Here is a 13970-nt window from a genome sequence, read left to right as displayed (position 1 = left end):
TTTTACGCTGAAGTGGTTTACCGGAAAGTGCACCAGGTCGCCAAGTAAATAATTAAAACGGAATGATCAGAGTATCGAACACAAGGAACTTGTTCATTTAGCAAAGTTGTGTTCAATAATCAGGCATTTTGTAAACAGAAATTAATAAGTGTGAATTGAAGTAAAAGTGTATTCTATCCTAATGAAAACAATAAACGCAAGCAAGTAATTGTGAAAAAAAAAAGATTATCTAAAGGCATTGGGTCTTCCTACTGAACAAGTTGATGCAATTAAAGATGTTTCTCTAATTAAGGATGTTCTTGTGTTCTATGCCGAAGGCTCAAGTACTAAACCTCGATGTCTCGCAAGTTTAGACTAATTTAAACTAAACTTCATTCTCAAATCCCTCTTGTTGAACTCGGCTTAATTTAAACAGCATTATAATCACAGCATAATAAAAACTAAAACCCTACACCCTATCCCTAGCAATGCAGTTATCTAGCCCTACTCTATCAAGTTCTAAGGAAACAATATATTTCCTAATGCTAAAGTTCCTAACAGCACACACCAATGGGTGATCAGACCAAAAGCATGCAACAATCAAGCACCGATAGAAGCAATGAACACATAAAACACACTTAATTAGATATGAAAAAGGTTTTACATCAACTGCTCAATAGAAATCCCCAATTGAGGGTTTTAGCCTTCCATGGCAAGGAAGCTCCTTTTACAATAAAGAAAGGGAATCAAGAGAAATTGCTTGCTTACACAGGAGGGGGGATGTCTCCTCCACCTCTTGGCACCGCACAATCACTCAAAAGCTCCCTAATCTCTCTAAAAGTTGAGAACTTGGCTCCTTTCTCTGCTTCTTCGTTCTCTGCAGTCCATACTCAGAGGCTCTCTGAGGTCTCACTCCAAAAGCTCTTCTCCCCTTCACTTAGCGAGCTGATATCGTGCTAAGCGCGAGCTTGCGTAGCAGATGCCCTTCCAGATTCCCTTGACTCGCTAAGCGCTCTTGTGTTGGGCATAGCCGCTGATACGCGCTAAGCGCACAGGGCTCGCTTAGCGCAACATCCATTTTGGCACTTCTTCAAATTTGCTCCTTTTTGCCTGAAATTGAATAGAATTTAACATTAATTCCATATAAAGAGGCTTCTAATGAACAGAGATCAAAGCAAAGCAAAATTTATGTACAATCCTAGAAAAGAACTATAAATTGGGGGAAATATACATATTTTGTAAAAGTTTTCTGTACCAAAGTTAGTCATATAAGATGACTAATAGCATACTTCAAAATGACTATTATGATGGTTCTTTAGAATGCCCATCAGAAAAGTTCCTCAAAATGGCTCTACATGTTGTCACTCCATGGCAGTTGTATAGTGTACCTGCTTGCTCCACAGGATTGTCAGTTGAGTGGAGCTCACTTCAACAATCTTCTTGGGAGCTTTATGAAGCATTTTCAAAGGGCATGATGAAAAAGTTAAAACATTCCAAAATAGTAACATCTAGAGCAAGATCTCCAAGTGAGAAATATGCATTTTTGCTTCAACCCTTTTTGTGAGAGTGACCCACTTTTGTATTGAGCTAAAAAAATTTGTAATACTTTTATATAGAAGTGAAAGATTTAATTCCTAAGTGGAATCCTTCTTTTGAGGTGAAGATCTGTATTCTATGTAGTAAAACACATATCCTCTTTTTTGTTGTAAGTCTAGCAGTGGCTGGCAAAACTAAAATCCAGTGTTATTGCTGGTCTTGTTGAGGCTAGGATTGAAGTCCAAATAAGGAGTTGGCAGGCTGTTGAAATCAAATGGTTACTAATCCAGTTGTGACTAGTTGTGTTAGTGAAATCTCTTCTTGAAGGGTGAGGACTGGACGTAGCCCATGGGATGAATAAGTATAAAAATCTATGTGCACTCTTCTTCCCCCTCTCTTTACTTTCCTTAGCATAAATCTGATTTTTTTTTTCAATCACTAAACCAAATAACCTTTTCTCACCAACACCTAAACTAAATTTTTTTTTCTTCAAAAAGGTTTTAGGTAAATAACTATCTTTGAAATAAAATCTTTAAACTATAAAAGAATATATCTCCAAAACTGTTTGCATTTTCATTTTGAGCAACTTAAATTTCTATTCTGAACTCAGAACAGTTTTTCATTTTGAACTAAAATCAGAAACATTTTTTTTTCAAAGGAAACATAAAAGTTCTTTAAAACCCTAATTCAAACCCCCTTCTTATGGTGTTTTTGTCACTTCATAAACAGGTTGACAATAAAAAAGATCAAGTAAAATTTTGCAACCTCTGATTACGTGTATAATTGTTTCCCTTAAAGCATCAACCAACATGTCCTTGCTTACTGTGACGACTTTAGGACCACTAGGAAATTCAAACAATACTCATTCAAATGATGAAAGTATCTTACCATCACAATACACAACAGCAGATACACTCTCTATGTTTTAAGCAATATGTTGAATATCAAGAAGCAAATGCATTGAGTTGTATCAAACCCCTATTGTTATTTATATTAGATTATCTATTGTTCTCTTGTGAGTCATACCAATGGTTGAGATCACATAGAATATAAATGGCTTCAATTGCATCTATATTTAATACGGTTGGTATGCATATCAGGAAAAAAAATAGTGTTCAGTCAATACGTTTGAGAAAAAAACAGTGTCCAGTCAATAAATGCAGTGTTGTAGTGTTCAATCAATAAAAAACTAAAATGTATTTTTAATTTTTTTTAAAAAAATAGTATAACGGAATCAAGATTCCGTTGTGTTAAGGGGGTGCAAAAAAAAACAACGGAATTTTGATTTTGTTATATCTAGAGTGATAAAAAAATATACAACAAAATCATGATTATATTGTACATTATACAACTAAATCACGATTTTGTTGTGTTGAGGGGGTGCAAAAATAATTGCGCAATGAAATCACGATTCTATTACGCATTTTATTCAATGGAATCATGATTCCGTGGGAAAGACATTTTGGGAATAAAAAAAGGGATCAACTCCTTGGTAGAGACCAATAACATATAAAATTGAACCAATAGCAACTCCTTAGAAACACCTAGATTTTTAAGGTTAAATTATTGAATAAGTTTTGGTTAGAGATAGGAGGAGCAACATGAAGACTTAGCCTTGAAGCTTGAAGAAGTTTTGTCTTTTACATGCACAAATCTCTTGAGTAGAATTTGTATTGAGTGTTATATTGTGTGTTGCATCTTAGTATCTATCATTTCATATGTGCATCATGCATCATCATGTAGGAGTAAGAAGAAAAGTTTCTAAAGTTAGAAAATTTCTTCTGAAGTTAAAACTCTCTGTTTTAATCGATTGCAGGCTAATCGTAATCGATTACACAAGTGTTTGTAGCTTGCAAAGAAGTTTCTCGTATCAGTTTAATCGATTACAAGCTTATCGTAATTGATTACACAATTCTTTTTTAGACAATGACTGTTTTTTAGAAGTCTTTGCTTTAATTGATTACCAAGTGATATAATCGATTACTTTTCTTTCAAAAGTGTTTCAGAAGTGATCAAGAACACTTTAATCGATTACATTGAGAATATAATCGATTACATTGTTCTTGAAAGTTTTTCAGTTTTTGGGAAGAACACTTTAATCTATTGAAATGATAATATAATTGTTTTCTCTATAAATAGTCACCTTGTGTTCTCACTTCAAATAACTCCTAACAACTTCTGAATGAGCTAAGGTTACGAGCTAATATTAGTAAGAAAAAGAAGAGAAAAAAAAAGTGCTTAGAAACAGTGTGACTCACAACTTTTAATCTTTGATTATGAAGATCATAGTGTGAAAAGTGAGTTGTGAATTTCTCTTGAGTTCAGGAAGGCACTCATTCATTCAAGCAAGGCTTTTGCATAGGATTGATCAGGTTGTGTTTATCTTTTACTCTACTTTTTGTGTAGTTTACACATTGTTAGTGTTGAATATCTTGCTTTACTTGATATATGACTGATGTAATATTTTGCTTATATGAGAAGTTAGCAGAGATAGGCCTTAGAGTAGGCTGTCTCTCTCTTCCATCTTTTTTCTATATATTCTGTAATCTTACCAAGTAATAAGCTAGCTTAGTGAGAGACAATTTTCCTCACTCAAATTTCAAGCTTCAACTATTAGTTTGTACATGAATTTTTGAATGCATGTTGGAATAGGTTTTTTTAGTTTAGGCTAAGTGTAGATTTCTCTTAGGCTCTTATTCACAAAAGACCCTAGGGTTGGGTACCTTAGTCTCTTTTTTTGCGGTAGGAACTGAGATTGCTTGTAAGAATTTTATATGCATAGTGAAAATCTAATTCGAATTTGGATTACATAACTAGATTAGCTTCTCTAGAGATAGAGAGTGAGCTAGTATAAAAATTAGTGTACATTTTCTCTAGATCATATCTTTCTTTCTCATTCTGGTCTTGATCAATTTACTCAAGGTTAAAGAAAATATCTTATCTCTTTTTGAAATAAAGAACTTTAACAAAGGATTTTGTGTAAAGGATGATTGATTGATTATTGATTTATCCAAGATTTGTGATAAGATCTGCACAAAAGAAATTTTCTTTTAGCTCTGGTTTTAAAAGTCTGGTTTTATTTGAGAAACCAATTCACACCCCTCCCCCCCTTTTGGTTTGTGAGTTTCATCATCTTTTTTAATTTTTGAATTATTTGAGAGTTTTTAAATAGGCCTTTAAACCATTATTTTAATTTAATTCCTGAATTAAAAAAAATAGGTTCCAAAGAATAAGAAATTACATGACGAAGGATCCAATAAAAAAATCCTTTTAGGCACATTTGAAATTTTCTAAATAGTTGACAGTCCTACATACTATTTTAACCTATTAAGAGTACTAGAAATATATTTTGTAATACACTTTTTTAAATGTATTTTCTTTAATTTGTTAAAATTTATTGAAACTACAAAATTAAGAAGAAAAAAACATTAAATATATGATATAAAACTCACCTAATTTTAACATTTTTAATACATTTTAACCAATAAAAAATATATTAAAAAATATCTTAAAAGGTTTGTTCATATTATTTCTCATAACTTATATCTTAACCATTACATACACTTGTAAATGCATGACTATAAGGCGGGAGCCAGGAGGACCATCATTTTCTTACATTTGCGGTCCTCGGGAGTTGAAGCTAAATAGGGATGATGCATCAAAAGGAAATCTAGGTATGGTAGGTTGTGGTGGAAAAAAAAATTCTTGGTATAGGGATATTGTTTTCAAAATCAACTTTAGTATGAAAATTTGAAAAATGAAAATTGTATCCAGTTAGTTTTTCTTTTATAAAAGCATCCAAACTATAATTAAAAGAAAATTCCAGTGTCCCTTTAAATTACTTTAAGCTGTGTTCAAAAAAAACTGTGTTTAGATGGATCAAAATATAGAATTGGGTAATTTATCAAGGTAAAAAAAAATTGTTATTTCCACTCCCTTATTTTACTTGTACACTTTCTCATTTATTTTCCTAAATTATCCTGTAAAATACACCACCAAAATCCCTTAACAGCATTGGATTCTCCATCTTCATCAACAGTTGAGAATACCCCGAGACCTGGATCTTGCGTGCTTTAGACCTCATTATGTTACACTGGGCACTTATCCTCTTCCTTTTTTCAATATTGTCTTCCTCTTACAATAATGTATGTGATTTTTAAATTTTCCAAAACTTTCATCCATTTGGATGGGAGAATTTAAAATTCTAAGAAATTTTAAATTTTAAGAATTTTAAATACTTCAATTAAAATTTTTTTTATTTTCAAAATGTTATGTTTGGATAAAAAAATTCAAGTTATGAGAGTAAAAAAAAAATAAATGAAAAAAAAATATGGTTGATGTGCTAGTTATCCGTGTTTCTCCCTCTACTCACACTCCATCAATGTTCCACGAGCTCATGTGGTGTTTCTTGGAGAAAGAGAAGTCTATAAAAACAAAATTTTAATTTCTCACATTTTAGGAGGAAATTGAAATTTCAGATTTTTAGTTGTTTAAAATTCTGTTTTAAAATTCTAAAATTTTAAATTCTTCACAAAAAAAAAATCCAAACAATGAATTCTAAATTACAGAAATTCAAATTCTTTGATAAATTACTTTTCTCATTTAAAATTCTCTATCCAAACGCACTCTGAGTCATTTTTAAATTTGGGAAAAGAGCTATATGGCCATGGGGCGGGAGTATTATTTTACTTGGTGGGTATTCATAATTCATATTCAGATTTCATGATGCCCATGGTTGCATCGTGCGCCATGGGTTATATCTTCCGTTTTGTGTTTATGACATTGAGAGAGACAGGTCCTGTGTGGTATAACTAATGTCCCTATGTTGGGATTTGTATATAGAATATTGGGGAACTATCTTGTTGTAGGTGGTCTTTCTTTGTAGCTATCGTCAATTTCCATTTGTATGTTTGTATATGCTTTGTTATTGGGGGTATATACCAAGATTCATCTAGTGGAAAATTTGTATGTGCAGCAGCGAATTTTTTGTTGGCATCGTTTACATTTTAATTGTTGTCAGATGCCTATGCAGCACAATGTAGATGTTGGTGGGGTCTTTTATCTGTTGGTTGAAACTTGTGTTTGTATAGCAGATCTTGTGCAGGTTATTAATATACTTTCTGCTTGCCTATAAAAAAAAAAATGACCATGGGAGTGCAATGCATTTTCCAGAAGAGGGTTACATGATGAGAGAGACAAGGGGAGCGTGTTTATTTGGATAGTTTGGGGAGAAGAATATAGGAAGGGGACTGCATAAGTAAAGAAGAGGAATGAAAATAACGAGGAATGAAAATAACAATTGTAAAAAAAATACAGGATAATGTGACCATTTTTATGTTGGACCTTTTAAAACCCTAACATATAACGGCAAATTTCTCCATTTGGGTTATTTTTAAAAAGTATTTTCTCATATGGGGTTGTTTTAAAAGATTTTTCGGTAAGGGACTGTTTTACACAAAAAGTGCATGCATGCCCCAAGTAAACCGTAAGTGGGACTGGCGAATTCGCTGTATGTGAAAGAATCGTCACTAGGAATGGCGATATTCGCATGCAAGGAGAATTGTCAGTTTGACTGACGAGTTCCACCACGTAGGCTCAGGGCTAGGAGTCAGGGCATGCAGTTTTAAATAAATGACCAAACTAAAATACATAACACAAAATTAAAAATTTAAACACGTACATAAATTTAACACAACAAAACTTAAAATACTACCTAAAATACTCTACAAATAACAAAATTAAAAATTAAATACCTACACAAATTTAAATAAATGACCAAATTAAAATACATAACAAAATTAAAAATTTAAACACGTACATAAATTTAACACAACAAAACTTAAAATACTCTACAAATAACAAAATTAAAAATTAAATACCTACACAAATTTAAATAAATGACCAAATTAAAATACATAACAAAATTAAAAATTTAAACACGTACATAAATTTAACACAAAAAAATTTAAAATACTACCTAAAATACTCTACAAATAACAAAATTAAAAATTAAAATACCAACATAAATTTAAATAAATGACCAAATTAAAATACGTACATAACAAAATTATAAAATAAAACACGTACATAAATTTAACACAACAAAACTTAATTTACTAACTAAAAACTCTACAAATAACAAAATTAAATATTAAAATACCTACATAAATTTAAATAAATGACCATATTTTTTTCCAATTATTAAAATTTAAATTAAATAACATATATTATACAAAAAAAAAATGCTAATAAATCAAAAAATTACTATGGAATAAAAAATTTAAACAATGTATATATATAAAATTAATAAAGTATCATATATTTCAATAAAAACTATAAATAAATAAACTAAATAATATTAACATTCTAACTAAACCTAAAATACCATATATATAATACAAATAATATCATACAAACCTAATAAATCTAAACCAAATAATAATAACATAACAACAAAAATTAACGTACAAATAATTTTATCACAAATAATAACATACAAATTTTAAAAATCTTAACAAAATCATATCAATAAATCAACTACAACTAACGTACAAATAATAATATACCAACTCAAATTTGTAACATATACATATAACACAAATAATATTAATATTTCAACGTACTACTTAAAATTTAAAAGTTTCACCTAACATCAACAAACGTAGCATATCTATATATAAAACAATTAATACCATACTAATTTACAAAATTTTAAAAAAATAATATTATCAAATTAACTAAAACTAACCTAACATATATATATATATATATATATAACACAACTAATAACATACAATTTAAAAAATCTAACTTAAATAATATTAACATATTAACTAAAGTTACCAAGTTAAGAAACACTTACCAAACAGAGAAATCACTTAACAGGAAGAACGAAGCACTGTCCTACAAAGATAAACAAATCTAATGTAAATAATTTTCACTAAAATTAAGTTAACATATATATATATATATATATATATATATATATATATATATATATATATATATATATATATATATATATATATATATATATATAACACAACAAATATTTATCATTAAAAAATACTTACCAAAAAGAAAAAGCAGGAAAAAAACAAGAAGAACGCAATATACTGGAGTAATATGAAGAAGAAGAAGAAGAAGAAGAAAGCAATGCAAGCGCAGTTATGGAACTCATCCAGCTTCTTCTTTTATAATGCACGAAATTTGAATTAAAGCAACTCGCCAGTGCAACTAGTGAGTCCTTTCTGCCACAAAGCGCCAGCCAGGCTGGCGATTCCCGCAAAACGCAACCCGCCAATGCAAATGACGATTCCCTCCTGCACCTGCTGCTGACCTCTACACCTACACCTGCATGGCCTGCTGCACCTGCATGGCTTGACTCCTAGCCCTGAGCCTACGTGATGGAACTCGCCAATCAAACTGGCGGTTCCCCTTGCATGCGAATATCGCCATTCCCAGTGGCGATTCCTTCACAGACAGCGAACTCGCCAGTCCCACTGGCGGTTTGCTTGAGGCATGCATGCACTTTACGTGCAAAACAGCCCCCTGCCGGAAAATCTTTTAAAACAACCCCATCTGGGGAAATACTTTTTAAAAGTACCCCAAATGGGGAAATTTGCCACATGTAACACTCTTATTAATATATATAATGATTTTTATAATATTTTCTTTAGAACTTATTAAATATATACATATATTCCAACAAGAAAGAAAAAAAAAACTTATATAAAGCAAGCCTGTCATTTTACCATCGTTGGTGTCATTAAAAAGTATAAACATGAAAATAGTTTGAATATCAGTGAATCCAAAATACAATCTAAGACATCAAGTTAGGAGACAATAGTTTGGAAAGTTAAAATGAAAGAAATTAAGAAAGTAGTCCCTGCATAAGCACAAAGACATCCTCACGATCTATCCCTTCATCAACAAAAAGCCATTCCATCCATCCAATCCATCTATCTATATACACACCCACACTGTACATAAGTATTTGATTAGATAAGACAAAGAAATCTATTACATATAATAGGAATATAAACAATCCAAGACACCAGAGTGATAAGTTGTGGCAAACTGATGAAGGAAACGGAAAACAAGGCATATCTAACCACAAACAAGAAACAACAGTTAGAAAGAAATAGAGAAATGTCACCCATAAGCAGAATAGAGGTGAAAGAAGCAGAATCCAAGACATAAAACAAGAATAAAATACAGTTTGAAACAAAGTCAGAAGAAAACAAGCTGCAGCAGGCGCACTGATGCCTAACATCAACTCCCCAAGGGACTCCAGTTCTAGTGACACCCTACCATTGTGCCTTGGCCACTTGCAACCTTAAATATGGCTGAAATCTCACAAGTCAGACTTCAACAACGGTGCATGAAAACTAGCGTGCACCCAGAAAAACAGCCAGTTAGCCATAGCCAGCTCGTCATCTCGTACAGGCTGACCTAAAGTGACTTGCAAACTGCAGCAACCACCCTGAGCCAATTGAACAGCAGGACTCAAAATAAAAAAACATGGATCAGAAAATACAATATTGAAGAGTTCAACAAAGCAAAAGAGACAGATCCTTATCAAGAAGGATGATATAGATCTAACACCATGTATATAGGTTGAGAGTTACAAGACAAAGACTTTACAAAAAGCTAATAGTTGTAACCAACCAAAAAACTGCATTAAGTTCTATCTGGCTTTAACACAGTTGTATAGTATTTGGATTTCTGAAACTGCAATAGTTACATACTGTTTTATAAATATATTCTCTCCTGTCAAATTTCAAGCTAAATTAAATTATTATATTTTTAAATTTTTATTATACCAAAATACATGAATTGAATGTTTGTAAAAAAGAAAAATACATTAAATAGAAAAGGAAAACAGCAAAAGACATGATAATAGCTTTTGGGTACATACTCAGTGGCATACCTATAGTTTATGCTTGAGCAGTTTTCAGGGTACTTGGTTTGTACTGTGTAGTATGAACCAAAATTATCAACCTTCAATCAATATACTTCATATTAAATCTTTCATCGGAAAAATTTGAGACTTTTATGGTTGAAGGCCATTATATATTTAGGTTACTAACACAGAGAGAAACCAAATCTGATATCGAAAATGCATGTCACAACCATAATAAAGTGTACTGCCAAAAACATAACACAACATGCAAATTCCAATTATCTCAGTTCCCAACTAACTCTAATTATCATTGAATAAACAATCAGCAAACCTACAAATCTTTAGATTTGCCTTGCAGTTTTCTATCTCAAACACTTCAATTCCTGTATAAGCTAGGTTCAAATACCCTATCTCACAATATCTCTTTAAAACCTCAGCAATACATTCTTCACCCTCACAACCAGTAAGTCAAGAAGCTGTAAACTGAGGCAAACATAAAATAGAGGCAAACTGACAAATTAAAATTTTATCATAATAATTTGGATCCAATCTGCTATACATATAAGATCAGTCTATTTTCCAGCATCATTTAAACGCATTCTGTTTAGACCAAAAGTTGAAATTATAAGAGATTTTAAGGTTGAGAATCATTAGAGACACAATTATCAAACTAAGTCAACATTCAAATTATTGGCCAAATTTTGCACTCAACACATTTTTAACAAATCAATCAACCATATACCAGTAACAACTAACAAGAGTTACCAACCAAAAGCAATTGGACTACAGTAAAACAATAGACAGAATAAAATCCCTTCAGTTTAATCATACATAACCTCCACTGTTCATATTGCTTAACAGTCTATACAATCTCAAGCAACAACAACAAATAATGCAAGTAAATACCTCTCTGCAATATTCCACACATGCTGATTCATTTGTACCCAAATTACCTCATGTTTCTCCACTTGTCCTTTAAATCAACCTGAGAAAAACAATTTGATCATTATCAATAAGTTCAAAAGGAAAATATATATATCAACAACTTTTAGCATGCTTACTTCAGTTCTCTCTTCAAATATATCCTTGTGAGAATCTAGAATTAACTTCCAATTTCCCCTGCCAAACCTGTACATATAAAACATACTTTAACAAGAATAGGCGATCGTGTTGAAACTGTACTTAATTCTATTTATACTCTAAAATGAAGTAGAAAGGTATCATAGTTGCAGCAAACAACTCAAAACACTTGCAGAGGTAAAACCATAGAACAAGAAAATACTCGTATAATTGAAATCCACAATGAAAATTATTATTTGACATTTATAACAAGCATGTACTTGTCTACAGCGGTCTTTAGGGTCTCCTCTTCCAACTGACTCCATTTTTTCACTTTTCTCCTCTTTGTAATGCTTGCAGGTTTGTACTTATCCAATGGAGAAACTTCTCTCCACTTGGGGCTAGGCAAATTAAATCTAGTTGCATGATCTGATGTTCCATCCTCCAAGCCATCTATTGAATCGTCCCACTGCAAGCAAGAACCAACAACTAATATATTAATTTAGAGACACATCCATATAAAGAATGATTATCACAAAATTATAAATGGAGAAGGGGAATTAAAAATAGATGTTGAAGTGTTTGACCCATTAAATTAACATCTAGTCTCTACTAAAGAGTCAAAAGGAATCGGCCAACCAAAATAAGAAATTATAATTACAAAGCATGATTACCTCATAAATGCGAGCGGTACTATTTCTTTCCATTAAACTTGACTTATGGTCATGATTATGAGGGATAGAAGTTTGATCTTTTTCCATCAGATCAGCCTCATTGTTATTGTTATTAATAACAAGTGGGCAAGGTACATCTGCATCTCTACTTTCAATAGGTGCCTCCTCATTCACTTCCAACGAATTAAGTAGAGAATCCTCGGCCAACTTTTGCAACTCCACAGATCCACATTCCCCAACCTTTTGGACCTCGGCATCTGTTGAGGTATGCACTTCCTCAGCAGGAGCAGCAGTGCACTTCTCAATTTCTGTTGGACACGCTAAAATATCAAGAGTGTACTCATTATATCATTTTTTTTTATTCAAAGCATAAACTTCCTAGAGTTGCCGAAACTCATAATAATTCTAGACTAGAATCAATTCAAACATGTGAAAATGTACCTAAAATTATTTCAACATGAATCCACCAAAACACATGACTTTTAAAACAATTGTTACAGCCAAGGTACTTATATCACACATGCTTGTTTATGATTAGATGCACTGTTTTCTTAAGTAGCAAGTAACAAAATGAAATCCATTATGATCAAAACAGCTTGGCATCATGACAAGTTAACAAAATTGACCTCTCTCCGGCTGTTGGGAATCCTCTAAGTAATTCACGGCTAGGGCATTTTTGTTTATTTGCGCCAACGCCGCTAGCTCGAGAAACGAAGGGCCCAAATCGGTCCATGCTTCCATCAAATAATCCCGGAGCTTGACGACGGCGTCCCTTCTTGTATCAATGGAGGCCAACCTCTCCCTCACCAACGAGTCCAGAAGGGAAGTTTCGATGTCGGTTCTCCACCGCTCCAACTCCAGCGAGAGAAGAAGGCTGCCCTCCCTGGAACCGCTCATGTGCCGAACCCTACCACGCCATATCCTGTTCACGGCGCCGAGGTAGGCAGGGTTGTTGTGGAGTTCCACCAGCAGGTGCTTGAGAGTGCAGTCCACCGCAATGGCGCAGTAGGCGGCGCTCATGGCGGCGGCGGTGATCAGAGCGCCGTCGTCGCGGCGGTGAAGTTCCTCGAGGAGCTCGAGGGTTTCGAGAACGGATTCGGGGACAGAGACAGCGAACAAGTGGTCTTGAAGGGTTCGGAGAAGAAGCGTCTTCTGAAGCCTGGAATCAAAGTCTGAAAGTGGGACTATTCGAAGGACTTTCTTGAGTAGGTTACTGGAAACGACTGGGTACCGAGCCCGGAGAAGGAACTCCAACACCCAATGCCCAACGTCACCTCCCTCCATTTCCCTCCCTACAAGTCACAACGTTACAATAGTACTACTATTTTTTATGATTTGATTGGTAAATTTGTTCACTCGGATTCACATATCTATAGTGGTTAGTCAATTATATATACTAGGTGAATTTATCATATAAGGCTTTTTTTTTTTTTAGAATTTTTTAATCTGCAGTGACAAACTTTTTTACAATCTCAGTTAATTTTTTATTTTTAATTTAGGATTTCTAAGCCGTAGTTTTTTTTTTTCTTTATTTCTACGACTTTAAGGTAGTAAAGTGGTTTTTTTTTTCTTACGAATTTAAAGTAGTTATTGTTTTATTTTTTATTTAGAAGTGATTTATGATTTTTTTTTTGTTTTACACTAAATAAATTTAAAAATTGTAAATAATATTTTTAATTTAATTATTTAATAAATAATTTTTTTACTTAATATTTTTATATGATTTTATTTAATATTTTAATATTTTTTATTTAATATATTTTATACATTTTTTAATATTGTTTTATTTAATATATTTTCTATTTTATATATATTAT

General features: G+C 32.3%; 1 protein-coding gene across 3 annotated transcripts; it reads right to left on the bottom strand.

Annotated features, from left to right (window-relative positions):
• Window positions 1–9520: 9520 nt before the first annotated feature.
• LOC100811657 (telomeric repeat-binding factor 2) lies at window positions 9521–13522 on the bottom strand. 3 transcript variants are annotated; one of them, XM_041014686.1, is made up of 7 exons: window positions 12780–13522; window positions 12154–12461; window positions 11761–11948; window positions 11482–11548; window positions 11374–11405; window positions 10448–10518; window positions 9892–10000 (listed from the first exon to the last, which is right to left on the bottom strand). In XM_041014686.1, the coding sequence occupies exons 1-6, from the start codon at window positions 13435–13437 to the stop codon at window positions 10455–10457; spliced, it is 1317 nt and encodes a 438-aa protein (XP_040870620.1). In that variant the 5' UTR covers window positions 13438–13522; the 3' UTR covers window positions 9892–10000; window positions 10448–10454. The 3 variants fall into 3 exon arrangements, with proteins under 3 accessions (XP_006578437.1, XP_040870620.1, XP_040870621.1); XM_006578374.4 differs by lacking the exon at window positions 10448–10518 and having other exon boundaries at window positions 9521–10000; XM_041014687.1 differs by lacking the exon at window positions 9892–10000 and having other exon boundaries at window positions 10449–10518; window positions 11327–11405; window positions 12780–13521.
• Between the last annotated feature and the right edge of the window lie 448 nt (window positions 13523–13970).

The sequence above is a fragment of the Glycine max genome, chromosome 4 (assembly GCF_000004515.6).
Source record: "Glycine max cultivar Williams 82 chromosome 4, Glycine_max_v4.0, whole genome shotgun sequence".
In the NCBI taxonomy this organism is placed as follows: domain Eukaryota; kingdom Viridiplantae; phylum Streptophyta; class Magnoliopsida; order Fabales; family Fabaceae; genus Glycine; species Glycine max.
The sequence above is the reverse complement of the archived record's forward strand: the minus strand, read 5'-3'. Positions and strand labels throughout refer to the sequence as shown.

Excerpts from the sequence above, each read along its gene's own strand:
- LOC100811657 (XM_041014686.1), bottom strand. The coding sequence starts at position 13,437 with ATGGAGGGAGGTGACGTTGGGCATTGGGTGTTGGAGTTCCTTCTCCGG. Across the intron at positions 12,462-12,779 it reads TTCCCAACAGCCGGAGAGAG|AAATTGAGAAGTGCACTGCT; the intron begins GTCAATTTTGTT and ends CGTGTCCAACAG. Across the intron at positions 11,949-12,153 it reads GTACCGCTCGCATTTATGAG|TGGGACGATTCAATAGATGG; the intron begins GTAATCATGCTT and ends TCTTGCTTGCAG.